Here is a 23059-nt window from a genome sequence, read left to right as displayed (position 1 = left end):
AGGAGAATTAATAGTTTGGAAATAGCAGGACCAAGAATACCCACTCTGCCTGTTGGCCTTAAAGGTTTGGAGGTTAAAAAGAATAAAGCAAAGCAGTCTTCTGGACAATAGAGGAAGTAGTATCCTCATGACTGGCAGGTTTCAATTATGGCAAAGAGGTGGAGGAATGTTTTTTAAAAAGAAGTAATGATTTATGGGGAGTTTGCTGGTTCGTGCAGGAGTTCCAGAGGGGAGTGGAGGGCTTGGGAGAGAGGAGAGAGAGGTGTAGGGGAGGGATTAGGGACATGTAGGTCAGTGTGAGTATGGCCGTTAGGGCAGTAATAAGACCAGAGACCCTTGAACTTTAGTTCAGATGAGTGAAGTAAAGAGATGTACTGCATAATGGAGTTAGCCCCCCATCGTCTCCGAGAAAGAAAGCGCTTGGTTCCAGTACTGCTAAATGCTTCCTCAGAGAATATGGTAGCTTACCCAAGGTCTCAGGGAGTGATATAGCAGTTTTCAGGGAGGGCAGCTGATGCCAGGGTCAGTCTGAATAAGCAGCAGAACAAGTCTCCTGACACCAAGCATTAGGTCTGCTCACCACTCTCATTTGTTCATTTTAGCTGTAGTGCTCATTTACCTTACTGCTGGCAGAGCTGGATCCATTCGAGCAGCAGAAAATTCAAATTAAAAAAAAACGAAACTCTTAAAACTATAAACAATGTTTCCCCTCAGGACCACCCCAGGCTCATAAGTTGGTCTGTGCCCAAAGAATGAGAGCACAGGTCCTGGAGGGCAGTCGTTGTAGCCCAGCAGGGTCTGCGTGACCAGAACTGTGTGCTTTACCCTCACGCGTGTGCTCTGTCCACAGGGTCACGTAGGCACAACAGCGACCAAGAAGATCGATGTCTACCTCCCCCTGCACTCGAGCCAGGACAGACTGCTGCCAATGACGGTGGTGACCATGGCCAGCGCCAGGGTGCAGGACCTCATCGGGCTCATCTGCTGGCAGTACACCAGCGAAGGACGGGAGCCGAAGCTCAAGTAATCCTCCCTTTTCTTGGCTGCTCTGGTTTCTGGCTGTCTCCTGGCCACCCGTGCTGCCCTTTGGGCCCGGCCAGTTTTTCTAGGCACTGGCCTGGGAGCCAGATGTCCACACTGATCCAGGGCAGGCTGCTCACCAGATCTTGGGCCTGTGTAACTCAGGCTTGTTATCTCAGAGAGTCTACCTGCCAAATAGACCCAAGTTTATGAATCCGGACCCAAGGAAATGCCTTTCCAAAACCTTTTATGATGCTTGCTGATTTTATAAAAGGGGCGTGGACGGTAATGGGAGGGAACTCACGTTTGTTGAACAGAGATCATGAGATGGACATGGCGCCAGACACTGCATATCTGATTTCTCATTTAATTCTCCCACTTCCTGTGAGGTGAGCATAGCAGTTCTTGTTTAGCAGAGGAGGCAGCTCAGGATCAGAGAGTTGTTCTTTGCTGCTGTTACACCAGTGCGAGTTGACCCAGTCAGAATTTGATTCCCAATCTGTTTGATGCCATGATTTTTACATTATTTCCCTTTGATCTGAATTATAGTTTTCTTTGTTACCAGGCAGTGGTCCAGTTTTTCCCTAGACTCCATTCCTCATTAAACTGTTACATTAAAAATGCAGTGCTTGAAAGTAGTCTCTGTGCTTGTACACCATAACTTGAAGTTTAAAGCGGTTTGCTGCTTTAGTCCTCCCGTACTTGAATGTCTTGTCTGACAGGCATCCTCTCCTAGCTTTATGTGCCCTTCCTAGCAGTAGGGCTAAATGTCGTGGTTGCCTTCGTTTTGGAAATGGATTTTCATGGATACGTTTTCTTCTCATTTTGAGTTAGAATGGTCCAGTCTGTCGTGTGTGTGTTTAGGTACATTAAATTTGTACTTTAAATCATTCTTTCAAGTTCTCATTGACAGTGCCTTCCACTTTGCCAGAATAAATTGTGGATATAATGATAATCCTTATTGTTCCTATGGCAGTAGGAAGCCTTTCCAACCAAGATATCACATAGGCTCAGAAAAGGATTGAGTCTGCAGCTGTACTCAAGGCTCAGCTACGGTGTTGTTCCTTTTCAGCATAAAGTGGAAACAAGCCAGTGCTAGTGACTTCATAAGTGTTGTCTGAGTTAATGCTTAGAATATTGCTTGACGTGGGAACTGAAACCAAGAGAGGCAAAGGAACTTGCCCCGGGTTACACAGTGAGTTGAGCTGTGGCATACATTTTACAAACAAGGAGACCAAAGCGTGGAGAGGCTGAGTAACTTTTCTATATTACATTGTAAGTGGTAGAACTGGTATTTAACCCAAGAATTTCTTCTTTTTTTTAATTGAATAAATGATTATTTAAATTCTGTAGTACTTTCATGGAACTCTGCTCAGTGTTATGTGGCAGTCTGGATGGGAGGGGAGTTTGAGGAAGAATGGATACAGGTATCACAACATTGTTAACCAGCTATACCCCAATTCAAAGTAAAAGTTTAACATAAAAATTAATAAACAAACTCTATAGTGCTGTGCAATTTTAGGGAGTTTCACACATATGATTTCACATAATTCCACAATAACCCTTTCTTTCCCTTCCCCTATATTGCCCTCTCTTCCTTCTCCCCACTGGTAACTACTGTTTTGTTCTCTGTGTCTGTAAATCTGCTTCTTTATTGTTTTGTTGTGTTTTTTAGATTCCACATATAATGATGGCATATGATGATGGCAGAGTATTTGTCTTTATCTGACTTATTTCACTTAGCATAATGCCCTCCAAGTCCATTTATGTTGCTACAAATGTCAAATTTTATTCTTTTTATGGCTCGGCTTCCCTGGTGGTTCAGTTGGTAAAGAATCCACCTGCAGTGCAGAAGACTGCCTGCAATACAGGAGACCCAGGTTGGATTCCTGGGTGGGGAAGATCCCCTAGAGCAGAAAATGGCAGCTCACTCCAGTATTCTTGCCTGGAGAATCCCATAGACAGAGGAGCCTGGTGGGCTACAGATCATGGGGTCACAAAGAGTTGGACACGACTGAAGCAACTTAACACACACACGGTAAGATGACGTTGAGCATCTTTACATATGCGTATTTGACATCTGTCTTATTTTATGAGCTCTCTGTTCAGGTCTTTTGCATGTATTTTAGTCAGGTTATTTTCTTCTTGTTGAGTTAATTTTAAGAGTTCTTTGTATATTTATCAGATGTGTTTCTTGTAAAGACTTTTCTCCCAATCTGTGGCTCATGTTTTTATTCTCTTAACAGCAATTTTGGCAGAGCTGAAGTTTTCAATGTTAATGAACTCCAAGTTATCAAATTTTTCATAGATTGTGCTTTCGGTTTTACAGCTAAAAAGTCATCACCAAACCTAAGGTTACCTGCTTTTTCTCCTATGTTATCTTCTAGAAGTTTCATAGTTTTGTGCTTTACATTTAGGTGTGTGATCCATTTAGAGTTAATTTTTGTGACACGTGCAAGGTCTGTATTGGGAATTCTTTTTTTTTTTTCATCTTAATATCCAGTTGAAAACCCATCCTTTCTGCACTGAGTTGCCTTTGCTGCTTTGTCAAAGATCAGTTGACTGAATTTCTGTGGGTCTATTTCTGGCCTATAAGATTTTTTTAAAACATTCCTTAATTTATATTTCTCTGTAAGATTTTAGTGAAACACCACCTTTTTAGGAGCACCCATTTGTAAAAGAAAAATAAAATTCAGTGAGGTTTCACCCTGTCAAGAGCTTGAGATGGGAAATATGAACTTGTTCTTGACACAAAACCATGTTTATCTTACTTGATAGATAATTTTAAAGATTTGTATGAATAATTTTGAATAGTCTTATTTTTTATGCAATTTTTATTTTTTTGTCATATATTATGACTCTGTTGTACACTAGAATGGCCATTCCTTGCCTTCTTTTCACTCACTGGTCTCTAAATTCTGTTGCCCTTCATTAGGCTATTGACAGATGAACTACTGAAAACTTGAAAGATTTTGCTGTAGTATACAGAGCTGGATTAGTGTATTTCTGAGCGTTCTCTCAGTGTTCAGTGGGTGAAAGTTTCTGTCTGTGGAGCAGTCCTGTTCAAATGAAATACAATGCAATTACCTCACACCTGTGAGAATGACTGGCATCAAAAAGACAAGATAACAAGTGTTGGGGAGGCCATGGAGAAAAGGGAGCCCTTGTGACTGTTGTTTGGGATGTAAATTGGTACAGGCACTATGGAAAACAATATAGAGAGGTTCCTCAGAAAATTAAAAATAAAACTTGTGTAGGATCCAGCAATCTCACTTCTGAGTATATATCCATAGGAAATGCAAACAGGATCTCAAAGAGATACCTGCACTGCCTAGTTCATTGCAGCATTATTCACTATAGCCAAGACAAGGAAACCACCTAAGAGCTCATCTGTGAATGAATGGATAAAGATGGCGTGGTGTGTGTATGCACACAGTGGAATACTACGCAGGCATGAGAAAGAAGGAGATCCTGCTATTTTCAACAATAGAGGTGGATCTCAAGGACATGATACTAAATGAGATAAGTCAGAGAGAGAAAGACAAATACTGTGTGATATCACTTAAGGTGGAATCTAGAAAAGTGAACTCATAGAAACAGAGATTAGAATTGTGGTTTCCAGGGGCTAGGGGATAAGGAAAATGGGGAGATGTTGGTCAAAGGTTATAAACTTTCAGTTGGAAGTTCTTGGGATCAAAGTACAGTGAAGTTCAGAAGTGTCAGTTCAGTTCAGCCTCTCATGGACTGCAGCAGCGCCAGGCTTTGCTGTCCATCACCAACTCCTGGAGCTTGCTCAAACTCATGTCCATTGAATCAGTGATTCCATCCAGCCATATCATCCTCTGTCGTCCCCTTCTCCTGCCTTCAGGCTTTCCCAGCATCAGGGTCTTTTCCACTGAATCAGTTCTTCACATCAGGTGGCCAAAGTATTGGAGTTTCAGCTTTAGCATTACTCCTTCCAATGAATATTCAGGACTGATTTCCTTTAGGATGGACTGGTTTGATCTCCTTGCAGTCCAAGGGACTCTCAAGAGTCTTCTCCAACACCACAGTTCAAAAGCATCAATTCTTCAGTGCTCAGCTTTCTTTATGGTCCAATTCCACATCCATACATGACCACTGGAAAAACCTAGCTTTGACTAGATGGACCTTTGTCGGCCAAGTAATGTCTCTGCTTTTTAATGTTGCCTGGCCTTTTCTTCCAGGCAGCAAATGTCTTTTAATTTCATGGCTGCAGTCACCATCTGCAGTGATTTTGGAGCCCAAGAAAATAAAGTCTGTCACTCTTTCCATTGTTTCCCCATCTATTTCCCCATCTATTTGCCCATCTGCCATGGGACCAGATGCCATGATCTTTGTTTTTTGAATGTTGAGTTTTAAGCCAGTTTTTTCCCTCTCCTCTTTCACTTTCATCAAGAGGCTCTTTAGTTCCTCTTTGCTTTCTCCCATAAAGGTAGTCTCATCTGCATATCTGAGATTATTGATATTTCTCCCAGCAATCTTGATTCCAGCTTGTGCTTCATCCAGCCCGGCATTTCACATGATGTACTCTGCAAGCAGGGTGATGATATACAGCCTTGACATACTCCTTTCCCAATTTGGAACCACTCCATTGTTTCATGTCCTGTTCTAACTGTTGCTGCTTTTCCTGCATACAGATTTCTCAAGAGGCAGGTCAGGTGGTCTGGTGTTCCCATCTCTTGAATTTTCCACAGTTTGTTGTGATTCACACAGTCAAAGCCTTTGGCATAGTCAATAAAGCAGAAATAGATGTTTTTCTGGAACTCTTGCTTTTTCAATGACCCAGCGGATGTTGGCAATTTAATCTCTGGTTCCTCTGCCTTTTCTAAAACTAGCTTGAATATCTGGAAGTTCACGGTTCACGTATTGCTGAAGCCTGGCTTAGAGAATTTTGGGCATTACTTTACTAGCGTGTGAGATGAGTGCAACTGTGTGGTAGTTTGAACATTCTTTGGCATTGCCTTTCTTTGGGATTGGAATGAAAACTGACCTTTTCCAGTCCTGTGGCCACTGCTGAGTTTTCCAAATTTGCTGGCATATTGAGTGCAGCACTTTCACAGCATCATCTTTCAGGATTTGGAATAGCTCACCTGGAATTCCATCACCTCCACTAGCTTTGTTTGTAGTGATGCTTTCTAAGGCCCACTTGACTTCACATTCCAGGATCACTCTAGGTGAGTGATCACACCATCGTGATTATCTGGGTCGTGAAGATCTTTTTTGTACAGTTCTGTGTATTCTTGCCACCTCTTCTTAATATCTTCTGCTTCTGTTAGGTCCATACCGTTTCTGTCCTTTATCATGTCCATCTTTGCATGAAATGTTCCCTTGGTATCTCTGATTTTCTTGAAGAGATCTCTGGTCTTTCCCATTCTATTGTTTTCCTCTATTTCTTTGCATTGATCACTGAGGAAGTCTTTTTTATCTCTTCTCGCTATTCTTTTGACCTCTGCATTCAGATGGGTATATCTTTCCTTTTCTCCTTTGCCTTTTGCTTCTCTTCTTTTCTCAGCTATTTGTAAGGCCTCCTCAGACAACTATTTTGCCTTTCTGCGTTTCTTTATCTTGGAGAAGGTCTTGATCCCTGCCTCTTGTACAGTGTCATGAACCTCTGTCCATAGTTCTTCAGGCAGTCTATCAGATCTAATCCCTTGAATCTATTTGTTACTTCTATTGCATAATCATAAGGGATTTGATTTATGTCATACCTGGATGGTCTAGTGGTTTTCCGTACTTTCTTCAATTTGTCTGAATTTAGCAATAAGGAGTTCATGATCTGAGCCACAGTGTGCTCCCAGTCTTGTTTCTGCTGACTGTATAGAGCTTCTCCATCTTCAACTGCAAAGAATATGATCAATGTGATTTTGGTATTGACCATCTAGTGATATCCATGTGTAGAGTCATCTCTTCTGTTGTTGGAAGAGAGCATTTGCTATGACCAGCGTTTTCTTTTGGCAAAACTCTCTGAGCCTTTGCCCTGCTTCATTTGTACTCCAAGGCCAAACTTGCCTGTTACTCCAGGTATCTCTTGACTTCCTACTTCTGCATTCCAGTCTCCTATGATGAAAAGGACATCTTTTTTTGGTGTTAGTTCTAGAAGGTCTTGTAGGTCATCATAGAACCATCCAAATTCAGCTTCTTTGGCATTAGTGGTTGGGGCATAGACTTGAATTACTGTGATATTGAATGGTTTGCCTTGTAAACGAACAGAGATCATTCTGTCATTTTTGAGATTGCACCCAAGTACTGCATTCTGGTCTCTCTTGTTGACTATGAGAGCTATTCCATTTCTTCTAAGGGATTCTTGCCCACAATAGTAGATATAATGGTCATCTGAGTTAAATTCACCCATTCCAGTCCATTTTAGATTCCTAAAATGTCAGTGTTCACTCTTGTCATCTCCTGTTTGACCACTTCCTGTTTACCTTGATTCATGGACCTAACATTTAGGTTCCTGTGCAATATTGTTCTTTACAGCATCAGACTTTATTTCCATCGCCAGTCACAACTGGGTGGTGTTTTCGCCTTGACTCTGTCTCTTCCTTCTTTCTGGAGTTATTTCATTTTTCATTCTCTCATCTTCATTCTTTCTGGAGTCAGTCTTTCTGAGAAGTCTTTAAGAGTCCCAAATGTTCTGCCCATGATGGAGGTACTAGCTAATGCTACTTGGTAGTAATCATTTGGTAATATGTGAGGATGTCAAAGCAACACCTTCAGTTCACTTCAGTTCAGTTCAGTCATTCAGTCGTGTCCGACTCTTTCCAACCCCATGAATCGCAGCACACCTCCCTGTCCATCACCAACTCCCAGAGTTTACCCAAACTCATGTCCATTGAGTCGGTGATGCCATCCAGCCGTCTCATCCTCTGTCATCCCCTTCTCTTCCTGCCCCCTATCTCTCCCAGCATCAGGGTCTTTTCCAGTGAGTCAACTCTTCGCATGAGGTGGCCAAAGTACTGGAGTTTCAGCTTCAGCATCAGTCCTTCCAATGAACACCCACGACTGATCTCCTTTAGGATGGACTGGTTGGATCTCCCTGCAGTCCAAGGGACTCTCAAGAGTCTTCTCCAACACCACACTTCAAAAGCATCAATTCTTCGGCACTCAGCTGTCTTCACAGTCCAGCTCTCACATCCATACATGACCACAGGAAAAACATGTTGCATGTCAATTATATTTTAATAAAGCTGAAACGAATGTATAATACAAGCTCCAAATGTAAGCCACATTTACAATTTTAATTTTCTAGTAATCACATATTTAAAACGTTTCCAAGAAGTGAAATTAATTTTCATAATATAGTTTAACCCTTTATAGGAAGTATTATCATTTCAATATGTAATTGATATAAAAATTATTAATGAGATGTTTTTGTTATTTTTTGGATCATGTTTTCAATATCTAGTGTTTATATGCTATTTACAGCACATCTCAGTTCAGATTAGCCACATTTCCAAGAGGCTTCCCCGGTGACTCAGAGGTAAAGAATCCTGACTGCCAATGCAGGAAGCTCAAGAGAGGTGGGTTTGATCCATGGGTCAGGAAGATTCCCCTGGAGGAGGAAATGGCAGTCCACTCCAGTATTCTTGCCTGGAAAATTCCGTGCACTGAGGAATCTGGCAGGCTACAGTCTGCGGGGTCGCAAAGAGTTTGACACAACTGAGTACACGCACACACACGCATTATAAGGGCTCAGTAACCACAAGTTTGGAAAGTGCAGCTGTAGAGTATAGCAACACATGATACAGCCACACAACGGAGTTTACTGTGGATTCAGTTTATTCTCATGTAAGCTCAGCTACCTAGAGTCCCTAGGAAACTTGGTGGACCTTGTAGATAGCTGAGGTTTATCTCATTCAGTATTGATGTTTCTTTATTTTTGTAATTTTTAATAGACGCTCCCTAACCTGTAGTAACATTTTCATCTGCCTTCTTAATCAGTATGTAACGTAGTGGTCAAGGGTATGGGATTCAAAGCCATTGTCTGGGTTTGCATTCTGGCACTGACCATCAGGGTGATCTTGGATGAATTACTTCAGCCTGTGTTTTCCTATGTGTAAAACCAGGATAGGAACTTCCTATCCGGGTAGTTATAAAATTAAAATGAGAAAATACATGGCAACTGCTCCATAAATGTTTGTTTCTGTTGTCGCTAAATACTGTAACTCCAGCAGCTAGTATTGCAACCAATACTAGTGTTAATTCAGCAGTAATAGCATATTTTAGCCTTTTTCTGATAGCTCATGTAATTGTACCATACTGTGAAACACTGATGCCCTCATGGGCTTATCAAAGTATCTAGGGACGGTTGACTTTATATTGTATGTTTTCTGACAACTTTGCAGTTTGAATTCTTTATACTCCCTATCCCTCGCCGCTTTCTTTTTTTTCTGTCTGCATCTCCACCATGGTGTATGTACTCTTCTCCCATTTCTTGATTGCTGCTTCTAATTTATACTCCTTAGAGTCATCACAGAGAACCCTTTACCTAAATAATAACAGCCTGACGTGCCCTTCCCATTTTGACCCCCAGCTATGCTCCCACATGTTCTAACACATCACATTCTTTAACTGGCAGCTTCTTGACATACAGCTTCTGCTTCTACCATTTCCTTAGAAACGTCTTTCTCACTCTTCTGTTGATACCCTGCTTAATCTCAAAGACTTAAGTCCCTCATCATTTCTTCATTCGGCAAATATTTATGGAGTTCCAAACCCTGGGTATCAAGGATAAAATGGAGAACATGAGAAATGCAATTGCTGCACTCAAAAAATTTACAGTTTGGTGGGGAAGAAGAAATTATCAAGTGTAATAGCACTTTGTAACTGGCTCATTTCACTTATCATTTGTATTCATTCATGCATTCAGTAAATATTTATTGAGTGTTTGCTATATACCACGCATTTTGCTGGGTGTACAGTGGTGAGTTGAATAAGATACGGTTTCTCTTCCATGAATTCCACAAGCTAGTGAAGGAAATGGGCACATAATTCAAATAATTAAACCGAATTATGTTTGCTTAGAAGCTGACTTAAGTGCTCTGCCGGGAAGGAATGCCACTGTGAGAGCATCACCTGGGAACCAGGGGTGCGGGGGAAGTGGGGGAGTTCCCTCAGAAAGTGAGGCCCAAGGCACTTGGCAGATGGAACAGTTTGGCAGTGATGCTGTGGCAGGAGGAAGTGTGTAGTGGTCAGGGGACTCGAAGATACATCAATAGTAAGTGACCCAGAGGGAGCCCAGACAGAACTATATGAAGGTCTTGCTTCTGCTTAAAAATTAGTGGGTATTTTCTCCCTAGAACTTTACCAGGGAATTTAGATTTAACTATTCCTGTCTGAGGTTGCTGTGGTTTGACAAGTCTTATGATGTTATTTATCCGTTTTACTTTCCATTTATGGGGGACGTGTTTTGGAGAAAAGGAAATCTTGGGAGTCTTAAAAATCTTTAACTCTGACTTCAAAGAGCTGAACGTCTGAGCTGCAACCGTCGGAATCTTTTTCTCTCTTTCTAATGCCTGACATACTCTTAATATTGATTCTCACCAAACTGAACAGCAAAGCTCAAGTATTGAGCATTCTGGACATTTCAGAAACATGCATTATTTCATTTTTCATTTGAAAAGAGCAAACATTAGTCTGTCTCATGATCATACTTTAGTGTGTTTTGCATTTTCTGAAGATAAGAAATGAATTTCTACATTTGGTAGAAATCTGTGGTGCTCCCTGGAATGAGTGCTCCTGAATTTTCATTTATGAACTAAATGCCATCTATTTATGGGCTTACGGCTTCTGTCTCTTCATAAAAGCCATACTGCCGTTTGAACATAAAATGAATGTCGGTCACCAATTCAGTGAGATAAAATTTTGTACTGAAAAATTTAGCTTTATTTGATAAGATATGAATAAGCAAAATTCATTTAATTGTACTCATTAAAGCTTTGGAGATAAATATTTCCCCCAAAGGATCTCTCTTTGACAGCAGGCTCCATTTTACATCCGTTCATTATTTAAACTTTCATTCCTCTTTCAAACTCAATGGTACTTCAAAGGACCTGCTCTATCCATGCCAACCCAGCTCTTAAAATTAAGCCTCTTCTTGTAGATCCAGTTGTCCTATACTTGTTTGTGAGTATTTTGACCATTCTTCTCCCTCTGGTAGGGAGGGAGACATAAGACTCTTGATAGATAGTTAGTTCATCTTCTGTGTAATCAGAAACTTAAATGTGGTAGAAGAAATTTTGGCAAAATGAGAATCTTTCTCCATGCCAGGCACTGTGCAGTTAATTATGTCATTTAATCCTTATCAGGCCCTGTTGCAGTTGTTGTGGTTATTTCCTCCTTAATTCCAAAACCTGGTAGAGTAAATGACCACATGTGTGAATCAGGCTGGCTATGCTCAGAGTCTCTAGGACGAATGATTTTCTCTTTGTAGTGAAGTGAGAGGATTGCCCAGCCTTCTTTGTCTTGTTCCATATTTCTAAATTGTCCACAGTAAGAATGTGTTACCCTTATCAAAAATGTAGTTAAGTATTTTATGAAGAAGGGCTTCCCTTGTGGCTCAGCTGGTAAAGAATCTGCCTGCAATGCAGGAGACCTCGGTTCGATTCCTGGGTTGGGAAGATCCCCTGGAAAAGGGAAAGGCTACCCACTCCAGTATTCTGGCCTGGAGAATTCCATGGATTTTATAAAGAAACTGAAAGTTATACATATATATTGTGGGACATTTGGAAAATATAGAAAGTTAGAAAAAAGTGCTCATTGCTTGAATGTTAACATAATCTTTATAAACATTTTGGTCCCTTTTCTTCTAGTCTTTTTATATGTATGTAATTGAACATTTTTATATAGTTGTAATAATTTCTTATTGTGTTTTTTTTTTCTCCATAAAAAAACTGAGATGCTGGTACTCACATCTTGATTAACTGTAAGAATGCGTCTTTTGTTTTCTCTTTCTCCTGGGCCTTCTTCCTTGTCTTGAATTGCAATCTCTACACATGTACATTGCCTTGAAAACCCCATTTGGCTAACAGATATCAGTGTGACCAGCAAGAAAAAGAAAGCCTATTACTGCTCCTCCTCTCATTAACACACACATCATTAATAATACCCAATATGTTTTTTTCATGGGTAGAGTGATTCAGTCTACACATTCATATATTCATTCATTTAACAAATATTTGTTAAGTACCTTATAAATGCCAGCCATTTTACTCTTAAGTGAGAATGCAGAGACAGTAGAATCCTTGCTCTTGAGGAGAACATAGATGTATAAATAAGAAAAAGAGCAGTATGGTAAGTTATATGCAGAAGTAACAGCCAAGTTCTGTAAGAACTCAGATGAGAATAACTTGAGATCCAAATGATTCTCCTAAGGAAATCAAAGAAAGCCTGTTATGAGTAAGAAAATGGAACTCAGACAGATTTGGCCACATAGCTCATTCTTGTTTGTGTTAACATGAAAACCGGATCTGACTGGAAAACCCCTCTTCCTTCCACCAAACTGTCATGAAGAGGTGCGCCATTTTCATCGTCTTGGAAGCTCTAGATATCTATAGTTGGCATATTTCTGAGTCAAGGACCTAAAGCTGCCTCTCTTTTTCTCTCCCCACTTCAAAATGCCACTAAATTCTGAAGTGATCAAAGTGTAATGAAAGAGAAGTAAGGAGACATGAGTTCTCTGGAAACCGATTTTGCCACCATTTAATTAGGTGATCATGGCACCTTATTCTTCTTTGAAATAGGCATCTGTTTCTTATTTGTAAAAGCGAGGAGGTTGAAATAAATCTCTCTAAGCTTCTAATGTTTTATAAATACATGTCGTGGTTTCCTTTTCCTTTTTAGTGTGTGTAGCATTTCTGTAAGTTTGTCGGAACAAGGACCTTGGGAAATCTTGACACACCATGGCGCTGGCAGAGGGGTAGATGGGAGTGAAGAGTGAGGGCTCTTGACTGCCTAAGTTTGAATCTCAGCTTTGTTTCTTACCTGCTGTTTAATCTTGAACAAACTATTTAACCTCACTGAGCCTCAGTTTTTTAATCTGTAAAATAGTAATAATAACTCACACAGTTGGTGGGAAGACGGAGTGAGCTCATGTTTCTAAAGCACTTTGCACAGTGTCTGGCACATAGTACTCAGTGAATGTAGCCAATGATACCAGTGGCTCTTTACCAGTACTAATTTGGAGTCCTAAAGCAGTTTTAGAAGTCAGAATACCACAGTAGCTTCTTTTATTCATGATTCCTGTATACAGGCACAGAGAAACCAATACCCATGCCTAGCATATGGAATTTTAGTCAATTCCCCCCTTATATGTTCAATTACAGGTTTGGTAGGGGAGCCCTGTTTACTGCTAAACTTTGATGATGACCCAGAGAAGACTTCCATTAATTTGTAAAACTGGGTGAACCATTCGTTCTTTTCCTTGCTGTGTTCCCAGTGCTCAGGACAGACTATAGCATAGCCTAGGCATTTCAGTTGCTTTTTGAATGAATACGTGATATCACACTTTATATTCAAGAACTGGGGGAGAAGAGCACTTGGCGCAGTGAGTCTTTTGGCTTTCAGAGCTTAGCCTGTGACATTTGCCGAGTTTGTTTTGAGGGGATTTGGGGGCGTCCCATGACAATCAAAGCAGAATTCTTCTGATACCAATGTTTGGCTTTCCGCTTTGATCAATAGACTTATTATTTGCCCTTGAAACCTCTGTGGTGCTAGGGACTCACAGACATTCCTCAGGATGATTTACACAGCAGTAAATAATCTGTGCTGTCCATCGCTTGCTTCATCAGTGTCTTCCCTGTTCATAAACTCCCCGAGGCTCAGTGGGCCCCAAGGCTAGAGCACAGCAGACACAGTCACTCCAGTTGGCACATAGAGCATGTCGCCCGGTTTCACTGCTGCTTTGTTGCTCCAGTATGCATCCACGATTTGTCTTCAGGGTTGACCTACTGTTGAAGTTATTTTCCATCAGACTTTATTATCATTACTACCATTTATTTTTCTACCTCTGTTATATGCTAGGCACTACATATATCATCTCATCGAAACTTCACAGCCACCTCTGGTTAATTGTACCGTTTTTGTAGAAGTGCAATGTGAAGGAGATGAAGCTTATTCCCTGAACTCACATAGCCCATGAGCAATGCAGCTTCAGTTTGAACTCAAGTCTCTTTCGACACAAAGCCCTTAGCTATTACCCTATGATATTTTCCTCATCCGAAGGGCTTTTTTCTGCGTCTGCAAGTGTTTTGTGTTGAAGTTGGTGACCTTTTGCAAAGATTGGTAAGTTTCCCATACCATTCAGAGATGAATTTTAAAAAATTTTAACAGCATTGCAAACACATGAAATTTATAGTGACAAACATAGCCAGATTACTTTCTTGTTATCCATCCATTTAGTAAATTTACAGTTCCCATTAATTTTAATCTGTCCTTATTACCTGTTTTATATAATAAATATCTCTCAGTCATGACAGACTGAGTATAGATCACCTGAAGTAGGCTCTCTCTCAATAAGCAGAGTTGCAGCTAAAGATTTGTGCATTAATAGGGAAAATTGCAAATCAGGTAGTCAGTGAAATAATTCATTGTCACATCCAATCAATAAACTTTGTAAATCAACTCATTTAATTCAAAAAATGATCTATATAGATCAAGCAACCAATTAAACAATTAGCATACACTTTGCAATTAATTAATTTAAGCATCAATCATATCATTTAAACTCCAAATTTAAGCCATAGAATTTAGGCTCCTACCTCCTTGTGAACTATTAGGTTCAAATTCTCAGTGCTAGCAGATGTGCAGTTTCATGATTGAACTTTGGTGCAGGGTATCTTCAAGTGTTTTAGTTATTTCAGTGTTAAATTTTCTTTATGTTGGTGCAGTTTCCCACTCTTTTTCAGCGAATTGACTTTTTATTTTCCTCAAAGGAGAAGGAGTGTCAGTTCTAAACTGGGCAGAGCTGGAGTCTGGGAGTACTGACTGGACATTCTAGGGAAGTGAGACAAGTCCAAAAGTGTTGATAGTTGAGAAGCTTAGTTATCTACATCAGGATAAATTGGGTCATTTGCTTTTACTGTGTTAAGTGTCCTTGGTGTTTAGAATCAGATCTATCAAGAGAGCCTGATATTCTTCAGAAAAAGGAGAACTGTAAAGACTGTCTTGGTTACCCTGAGCACTTCTTCTGAGCACAGATATTTTCTTAATCCTGAACATAAATCAGGGGCCTCTGACTCCCTTCAAATAATCTTTCCTCCTTGATAGTTTTGTTTGTCTCTCTTTTATGATATTTATTTTATTTACACTTATAGTTAATGTAGTACTTCCTTTCCCCTGCTGCTATTCACTAAACTTCCTTTGAGGGTCTATACTCAATCTCATCTTTGATCTCAGGCATTAAGTCCCATGTCTTATATATAACAGATGCTCCTTAAATATTCATTGGAAGAATAGAGCAGTATTAACATTCTCACTTCACACTGTGTCTCTCCTCCTTTGCACTGCCGTGTATGTGTTTTCTCTTTATCAGAGGAAGCAGGGTTTGGGAGATGCCACTGTGTCCAGGCTTCAGGGTGAGGAGCAGCAGTGTCCCGGTTGGCTTGCCGTCCTCCATACCTCTGGTCTCTGCATCCCTCCCGTATCTTGGTGTTCACTTAACCTTTTTGATTTTCCCTACAGTGACAATGTCAGTGCCTACTGCCTGCATATTGCCGAGGATGACGGGGAGGTTGACACAGACTTTCCCCCACTGGATTCCAACGAGCCCATTCATAAGTTTGGCTTCAGTACTTTGGCCCTGGTTGAAAAGTATTCATCTCCTGGTCTGACATCCAAAGAGTCGCTCTTTGTTCGAATGTGAGTATTGACGCTGTTACTTATCTCAGTATCTTACCTCTACCTTTTAGGGTTTTGGATTTGATTTTGGTTTTCTTATCAAATGAATGATATTTGGTATCTGGAGAATCAACATGAAATGATGACTTCCAGAGAGATGGGGACAATATTTGCATTGTATTCCAATCCACTGCACCTGGGGTAAATTGTATTAAGTCTGTCTCAAAAGTTGTGTCTATGTACAAAAGCCCCTGGAAATATTGGGGCCCTTTGGACCCTATGAAGGAAAAATTTGACGTTTTCCTCTTTGTTGTCAAGGAATCCAAACTGAAAATGTGTGTTGCGGTCACTTCTCTTTTGTGATTTAAAATATTTCTTTTTCTCTCCAATTTTGTTCAAATCAAATTTGATTTTCTTCTTAGTTGCTCTCCTTTAGTCTGAGCAGAGGTTCTTAACCTTATCTGTGCCTTTGGTAGTCTGCTAAAGCCTACAGAAGCTCTTCTCAGAAAAGTGTTTGTAAATGCAGAGAATAATATTCACAGAGGACAAGAAAATCCTCAAGAATTATATTTAAATAGTTATCAAATTATTAAACAAATTTGTGATATACTTATATGTACTGGCTTTATCAATACATTAAATGACAAGAACCAGAGGCAGGTCTAACGGTAATTCCTGAGGCCTTTCGTTTCAAGGTAGTAATAGGTGTAAATGGTACTTGAGACATCTGCCACAGCTGTAATGACGCTGTCTGTGGTTTCCGTTCATGACAGAGTCACCAGTGCTGCTCATAGGACTGTGATTTGTTGACCACCTTCATAATTCCAGGAAATGCTAAATATCAGAAGTCAGTTAAAATAAAAATGTGGTTTTTGCCCACTCATGTCTATAGAGCACCTGAGTCTCATACATATGTCCTGGTTGTTAGGGGAAAACCTGCAGTGTCTTCTCAGTTTAAGCTTTTCTAACGGAGGCCGTGACACTGCCCCTCCTGGTCATCTCCTGGGGACAATAGCGGTCCCTTTGGCACCCCCTGCTGTTAGTAACCAGCAAATGCACTGTCAAGAAGAGGGATCCCTTTAGAAGGCTTTCCTCTGTCTTTTAAAAGCATATTGCCTTTGTTTCAGATTTTTTACTAAAAATAGGATTATGCTACCTGGGATATACGAGTATTTTGGATGTTTCTACCCTTGAGCAAAGAAAGAAACCTGAGTGCCTGGGAGTGAGCCGGGGATAACTCCTCATGGTCATTTCATCCGTACCATGAAGTCATGTTTGGTGTACATAGCAAAGATTTTTCCTTCTTTTTACATTTTGGAGCACTAAAACAACAACTTTAAAGAATATTTAAAGTAGTTTAAAACTTATCCAATGATTCCTCCATCCCTGTATAATTATTTTCATTTTTGTATAATCATTTCCATGTGTATATATATTATACTTTGGGTTCTAGCATACATATTGTGTCATTTTTACTTAATATTATATTCCAAATATTTTGATATCCATTCTTAATTCCTGCAATCTACATTTATTATGTAATGTCTCAGACCTTTGGTAAAAACCTGCAGCTACTTTTCTAACAAACTGTTGATCAGCAAAAATTAAGGGGCTACAGAAACACTCATTTTTATGCTGTTCCTTTTTGGGCTTCATGCAAAGGCAATTCTGTGTAAATGTACAGTTGACTGTGGTTTGAAAATCTGAAAATCAGTCTATCCTTGTTATAAAAAAATTTTTTTACAATTGTAATTATATTGATGTTCATATTGTATAAAATAACTCATTTAATAATGTAGTACTTTGATTTTGCAGGAAAAAAAAGTCGAAGAGACAGCCCCTTATTCTCATGGAGCTTTCTGTCTAATGGGGTGACAGTTGTCAAACAAACCATTCAAATATGATGAGCAATACAACAGAAAAATGTATGAGATGAACCAGATGCCTGTCACAGGGTGTTTAGATTATTTCCTTGATTTGGTTTTAATAAGGGACTCTTTAAAGATAGTCCGTACCTATATCCTTTTTGTTTCTGTTGAATAACTTCCTTAGGAAAATTCCCTCTGAGTAGGATTATTGGTCAAGGTAAAAAACATCTTCAGATTCTCACTTTGCATTGACATACATAGCCTTCTGAAGATGTATCCATTACAGTGCTACCAATAAAATTCATAAAACCATCTTTTCAGTCTTACCATCACAAAATGTGATGTGTGCATGCTCAGTCGCGTCCAACTCTTTGCAGCCCCATGGACTATAGCCTGCCAGGCTCCTCTGTCCATGGAATTTCCCAGGCAAGAACACTGGAGCGAGTTGCCTGCCATTTCCTGCTCTAGGGGATCTTTTCGACCCAGGAGTGAAACCCACATCTCTTGTGTCTCCTGCATTGGCAAGAGACTTCTTTACCACTAGCGCCACCTGAGAAGCCCTAAGATGTCATTAGGATTTTTTTTTTAAGATGTATGTAGTGGAATTTCAATAGCATAGCTTCTGCTTGGAATTCTGTTGTTTATTAATAAGTCACCAGAAGCATTATTCTCATTAGCATACAATTTTTGCTACATAAATACTAACATATGATCATAGTAGTCTTTTGATCTGAAAGTCCTTTCTAAAACAAGTGCTTTAAAAAGGAAAATTAATCCTCCTGAAACTTCAGTGTTTGCCCAAAGTTGTTTTATTATAATGTTACTTAAACACATACAGATATAAAATGCTAGCTACAAATTCCATATCTTTATGCAACTGAAACAAAATTATAAATTAAATGCAAATAAAACTATAGCATTAATAAAATACAAATTAACAACATTAATGCAACAGATGATGTTTTGTTGAAATTAAACCATTGATGTTGGGTTTAACGGGTGTTAAATGTTTTACTTGTCAACTTGAATTTTTGATTTTCATAAGAAACATCAGATTATCATATTATTATTTGTCCTTTTAAGCAATGAATGTATTTTTAGGTATTAGTCCATTATTTTAATGGGTCAGTTGACTTACAGTGCACACCTCCCCAATTTTAAATGCTTTTTAATGGAAGAATAAAGAACATTTCTGCTAGGATACCCAGCTTATGCCAGTCCTGCTCAGGACTCCCCTGTTTTATTTTATTTATTTATTTCGGCCATGCCATGTATCTTGTCAGACCTTGGTTCCCCAACCAGGGATTGAACCTGGGCCATGGTAGTGAAAGCCTGAAATCCTAACCACCAAAGAGCTGACTTTCCGTGTTTTAAAATGAGAAGTCCTAAGTCCAAGAGCTCCCCACTCCATCCTGGGTGAACCAGGGTGATGCGTCACCGTACTTTCTGCTGTTGTTAATTAGTGTTTCTGTAGATGGGCTCTCTGCCTGACTGATCCTGTGCACAGTGGGACTTGTACACACAGAACATGAGTTCTCCAGAGATCAGCAAGTCTGGCCCATAAAGAGCCTTGTGTACACTTCTCCCATCACTTTCTCTATTCTAAGTTTTTACGTGCGGCTTGCACTGCCATTTAGCCTTTCTGCCTCTATTATTGATGTTAAATAACTAGCAGCTGGAACATACAGTCTCCCAGATCTTACCAGCTTAGCCCACATGTTGGCAAACTAAAGGATGAGATGGTAAATATTTTAGGCTTGCAGGCCACACAGTCTCTGTAACTCAGTTCTGCTGTAGTAGTGTGAAGGTAACCATGCTGCTAAAGCACTTCAGTCGTGTCCGACTCTGTGCAACCCCATAGACGGCAGCCCACCAGGCTCCCCCGTCCCTGGGATTCTCCAGGCAAGAACACTGGAGTGGGTTGCCATTTCCTTCTCCAATGCGTGAAAGTGAAAGTGAAGTCGCTCAGTCGTGTCTGACTCTTAGCGACCCCATGGACTGCAGCCCACCAGGCTCCTCCGTCCATGGGATTTTCCAGGCAGGAGTACTGGAGTGGGGTGCCATTGCCTTCTCCAGAAGGTAACCATAGACAAATACGTAAATGAGTGGACGTGGGCTTGATTGGTTGACTCTGGCCGCGTATGTTTTGGCTTCCCAGGTGGTACTAGTGGTAAAGAACCTGCCTGCCAATGGAGGTGATATAAGAGACGTGAGTTCGATCCCTGGGTCAGGAACATTCCCTTATTTCTTGTTCACCTCTGTCTAATGAAGGTTAAGGGGCTCTTCCAGGTATTTCTCGTCCAAGCAATGACTCAAGGCTCCCCCAGCTGGATGGAGAATGGGAAACCTGGAAAACTGGAAGTGGACTGTGTCTTTTTCTCTATATTGCTGTTTAAATCACTATGTACATCTATCTGTATAACTTTTTGCTTTTCAGTGAAAATCATACATACATGATTTTCATTGAACTAAAAGCACAATTTTTAAATTCTGAAACTCAAGAGAGCCTGTGAATGCATCTGTTGACCTTGGGGGCCCTTGAACCTCGGGTAGGAAATACTGCTGTCAGAAAATTAGCTCAGGCCCTGGTATGTAAGAAGTACTACATGGTTATGATTTGTTATTTTTGTCAGAGATTTGTGAGTCTGAATAATTCACCCTAAGGTGGGTATGGGGTGTCACTTTTCTTTGGGTTATTTTTTATTACACAATTAATTCATGTCCAGTATAGAAAAATTAGAAAACATATGTTTCTTCATATAAAAGAAAGTTTCAAATTTCTCCTTGTTCCATCATGCGAGGATAATTACTTATTATATTATATAATGATTTACATTTAAAAAGAGGAGCTAGTTAACTTAAACGAATCCCTAATTGGAAAAGCGTTCTGTGAAAAAGAATGTGGAGGTGGGTGTTCTTTATGAATTGAGGCTATACTGGTCTTTTCCTCCCAGGCCCTTGGGCCCCAGGAAGCCCCTGGAAATAGAGTTGTCATTAGGGGAAGGAGAATGGATTACTCTTAACGAAGTACAAATTAGGAGCCTGTTAGTGAACACTGCCTCCTTTACCAGATCAGCAAGCGGATTTCTAAGGTATCCATTGTTCTTGATTGATTTTGGACAGAGCCAATATATATATAAAAGGAGTCCCTAACTTGCTGACAGCTAGCTTCTCTGAGCCTAAGCACTAAAGTTGACTGTCAGGAGTATGGAAAGGGAGAAGTGAGGGACAGAGAGCTGGGTGAGGTAACCCCTAATACTAGTTGAGGGCTAGATCTCAGCTGATTTTCAACATCCAAAGAAGTGCTCCTTACCAGCAATGACCAAGCCAAGGCCTGCTAGGCCGTTCGTTGGACAGGTCAGACGAGGAGTAGACAGGAGAGGAACTCGCGTTGTCCATCTCTTCCCATCCCCCAAAAGTCAAAGTGTCAGTTGCTCAATTGTGTCCGACTCTTTGTGACCCCATGGACTGTAGCTCACCAGGCTCCTCTGTTCATGGGATTCTCCAGGCAAGAATACCGGAATGGATTGCCATTCCCTTGTCCTGGGGATCTTCCTGACCCAGGTATCAAACCTGGATCTCCTACATTTCAGGCAGATTCTTTACCACCTGAGCCACCAGGGAAGCACAGTTAGCCCCCAGCTAATTCCATCAGAATTTGTGACACTGAATTGAGTTTAAAAAATGGCGATGACAAAAGCAATGTGTGTGGTGTCATTGCATTACCTCTGTTGACATTATTATTTCACACTGGCATCCTACTCTGGGTGGGGAAGAAGAGCTTTAAGGGAAGAAAAATCAAAAACAATAAAACAGAATTCTCCTAAATCAGAAGTCAATTAATTAAATTGCCCTGCCTATATATGTGTTTTACTTGGGCTTCTCTGATGGCTCAGTTGGTAAAGAATCTGCCTGTAATGCAGGAGACGTGGGTTCGATCCCTTGAGTCGGGAAGATCCCCTGGAGAAGGGAATGGCAACCCACCCCAGTATTCTTGCCTGGAGAATTCCATGGACAGAGGAGCCTGGTGGGATACAGTCCATGGGGTCGCAAAGAGTCAGACACGACTGAGCGGCTAACACTTTCATATGTGTTTTACTTTCGGTGTTTAATATATCAGGTGGAAATGGGAAAGGGGCTGTTTTAACCAAAAGCTGCAGAGCATATAGAATTCAGTTAGGATTTTGCTGTTTGGGAAATGGACCACTGGATCAGCGTTGGAAGGCCTTGTACCAGAAGCTGGGCTGCCTTGGGCAATGTGGCCCAGAGGGCTCCCAAAGATGGCTGTGGCTTCTCTTGTCTGCATAAAGAGAAAGGTTAGCTGCTTTTTCAGGAGGTATGCCCTAGATTCATTGTTCTTTCTGTATGAGGGCTTTTCAGAAAGGGTCTCGGTGGTTTTAGTATCCTTTCTTTACAGTATACCCCAAGTGACCAGACCTTTATGAAAAGATATCATTAGTTTGAAAATTCACCTGCTCTTACGTGATATTGCCTTGATAGTCTGGAGAGGAGGTGGTGGGGGCGGGGAGGGATGAGCATTTTTGCACACTCAGTTTGGTGCCCCTCATAGCTTGTTATCTCATTTATTCCTTTTAAGCAATTCACCTGTATAAGCTGAGGATCAGAGACAAGTAGTTACCCAAGGTCAGACAGTTTGGTAATGAGCAGGGCTAAAATAGGGCAGGGAATTTTTAAAAAAAGATGCCTGTATTCTTTGTAATCAGGCCTGACAATATGTCTGTAAATTATCCTAGTTATTTATTGTTTGCTTGAGTCATAGAGGACCAACTGTGTGTTGTTTCTTTTCATTCTGTTGTATTAGCAAACATTTTCATTGTCCAGATTGTCCTCATGTATGGAAACGTAACATATGCAGCCTGTTTAATTTTGTATTTGTAAATCTGACTTGATTTCCTTTTTGGCAACAGCTACTGTCTAGAGAAAAGAAAAGATTTTTCTTTGTGTCTGTTTAAAGTGACAGGAATATTGGAGCAAGTAATAAAGATGGAAAGCATTAATTACATACTTCTAAGAACTTAAAGGTCAGACAAGCTAAATATGTATGTTTTGCTCCCTGGAATGTCTGTCTGTTGAAATGGTGCCAGGATAGCTTTGTTCCTACAATAAGAGCCCATATTTTAGATAACCATCAAGTTACTCTGGTATCCCAAAAATTATACCAGACTGTTGCTTCAGTTGCTATGAATCTTAAAAGTTTGGGACTCACGTTTCTGACATTAATGTGATTTGTTTCATGATCCACCCGCTTTGGCCATGTTTAGTTACTATGTCTCATTTTGATTTCCTCTGTTCTC

General features: G+C 40.3%; 1 protein-coding gene across 13 annotated transcripts in view; it reads left to right on the top strand.

The window, feature by feature from the left end:
* The window catches only part of MAPKAP1 (MAPK associated protein 1), a 232872-nt gene that overhangs the window by 108686 nt on the left and 101127 nt on the right, over positions 1–23059 (top strand). For all 13 annotated transcript variants that reach the window (XM_005213147.5, XM_024998825.2, XM_059891328.1 and 10 more), the window contains 2 exons: positions 851–1023; positions 15721–15897. In XM_005213147.5, coding sequence (XP_005213204.1) covers positions 929–1023; positions 15721–15897 — 272 coding nt within the window. In that variant the 5' untranslated portion in view covers positions 851–928. The remainder of the gene's footprint in view (positions 1–850; positions 1024–15720; positions 15898–23059) is intronic.

The sequence above is a fragment of the Bos taurus genome, chromosome 11 (genome assembly GCF_002263795.3).
Source record: "Bos taurus isolate L1 Dominette 01449 registration number 42190680 breed Hereford chromosome 11, ARS-UCD2.0, whole genome shotgun sequence".
Classification (NCBI taxonomy): Eukaryota; Metazoa; Chordata; class Mammalia; order Artiodactyla; family Bovidae; genus Bos; species Bos taurus.
This window is presented reverse-complemented; position numbering and strand designations above follow the sequence as displayed.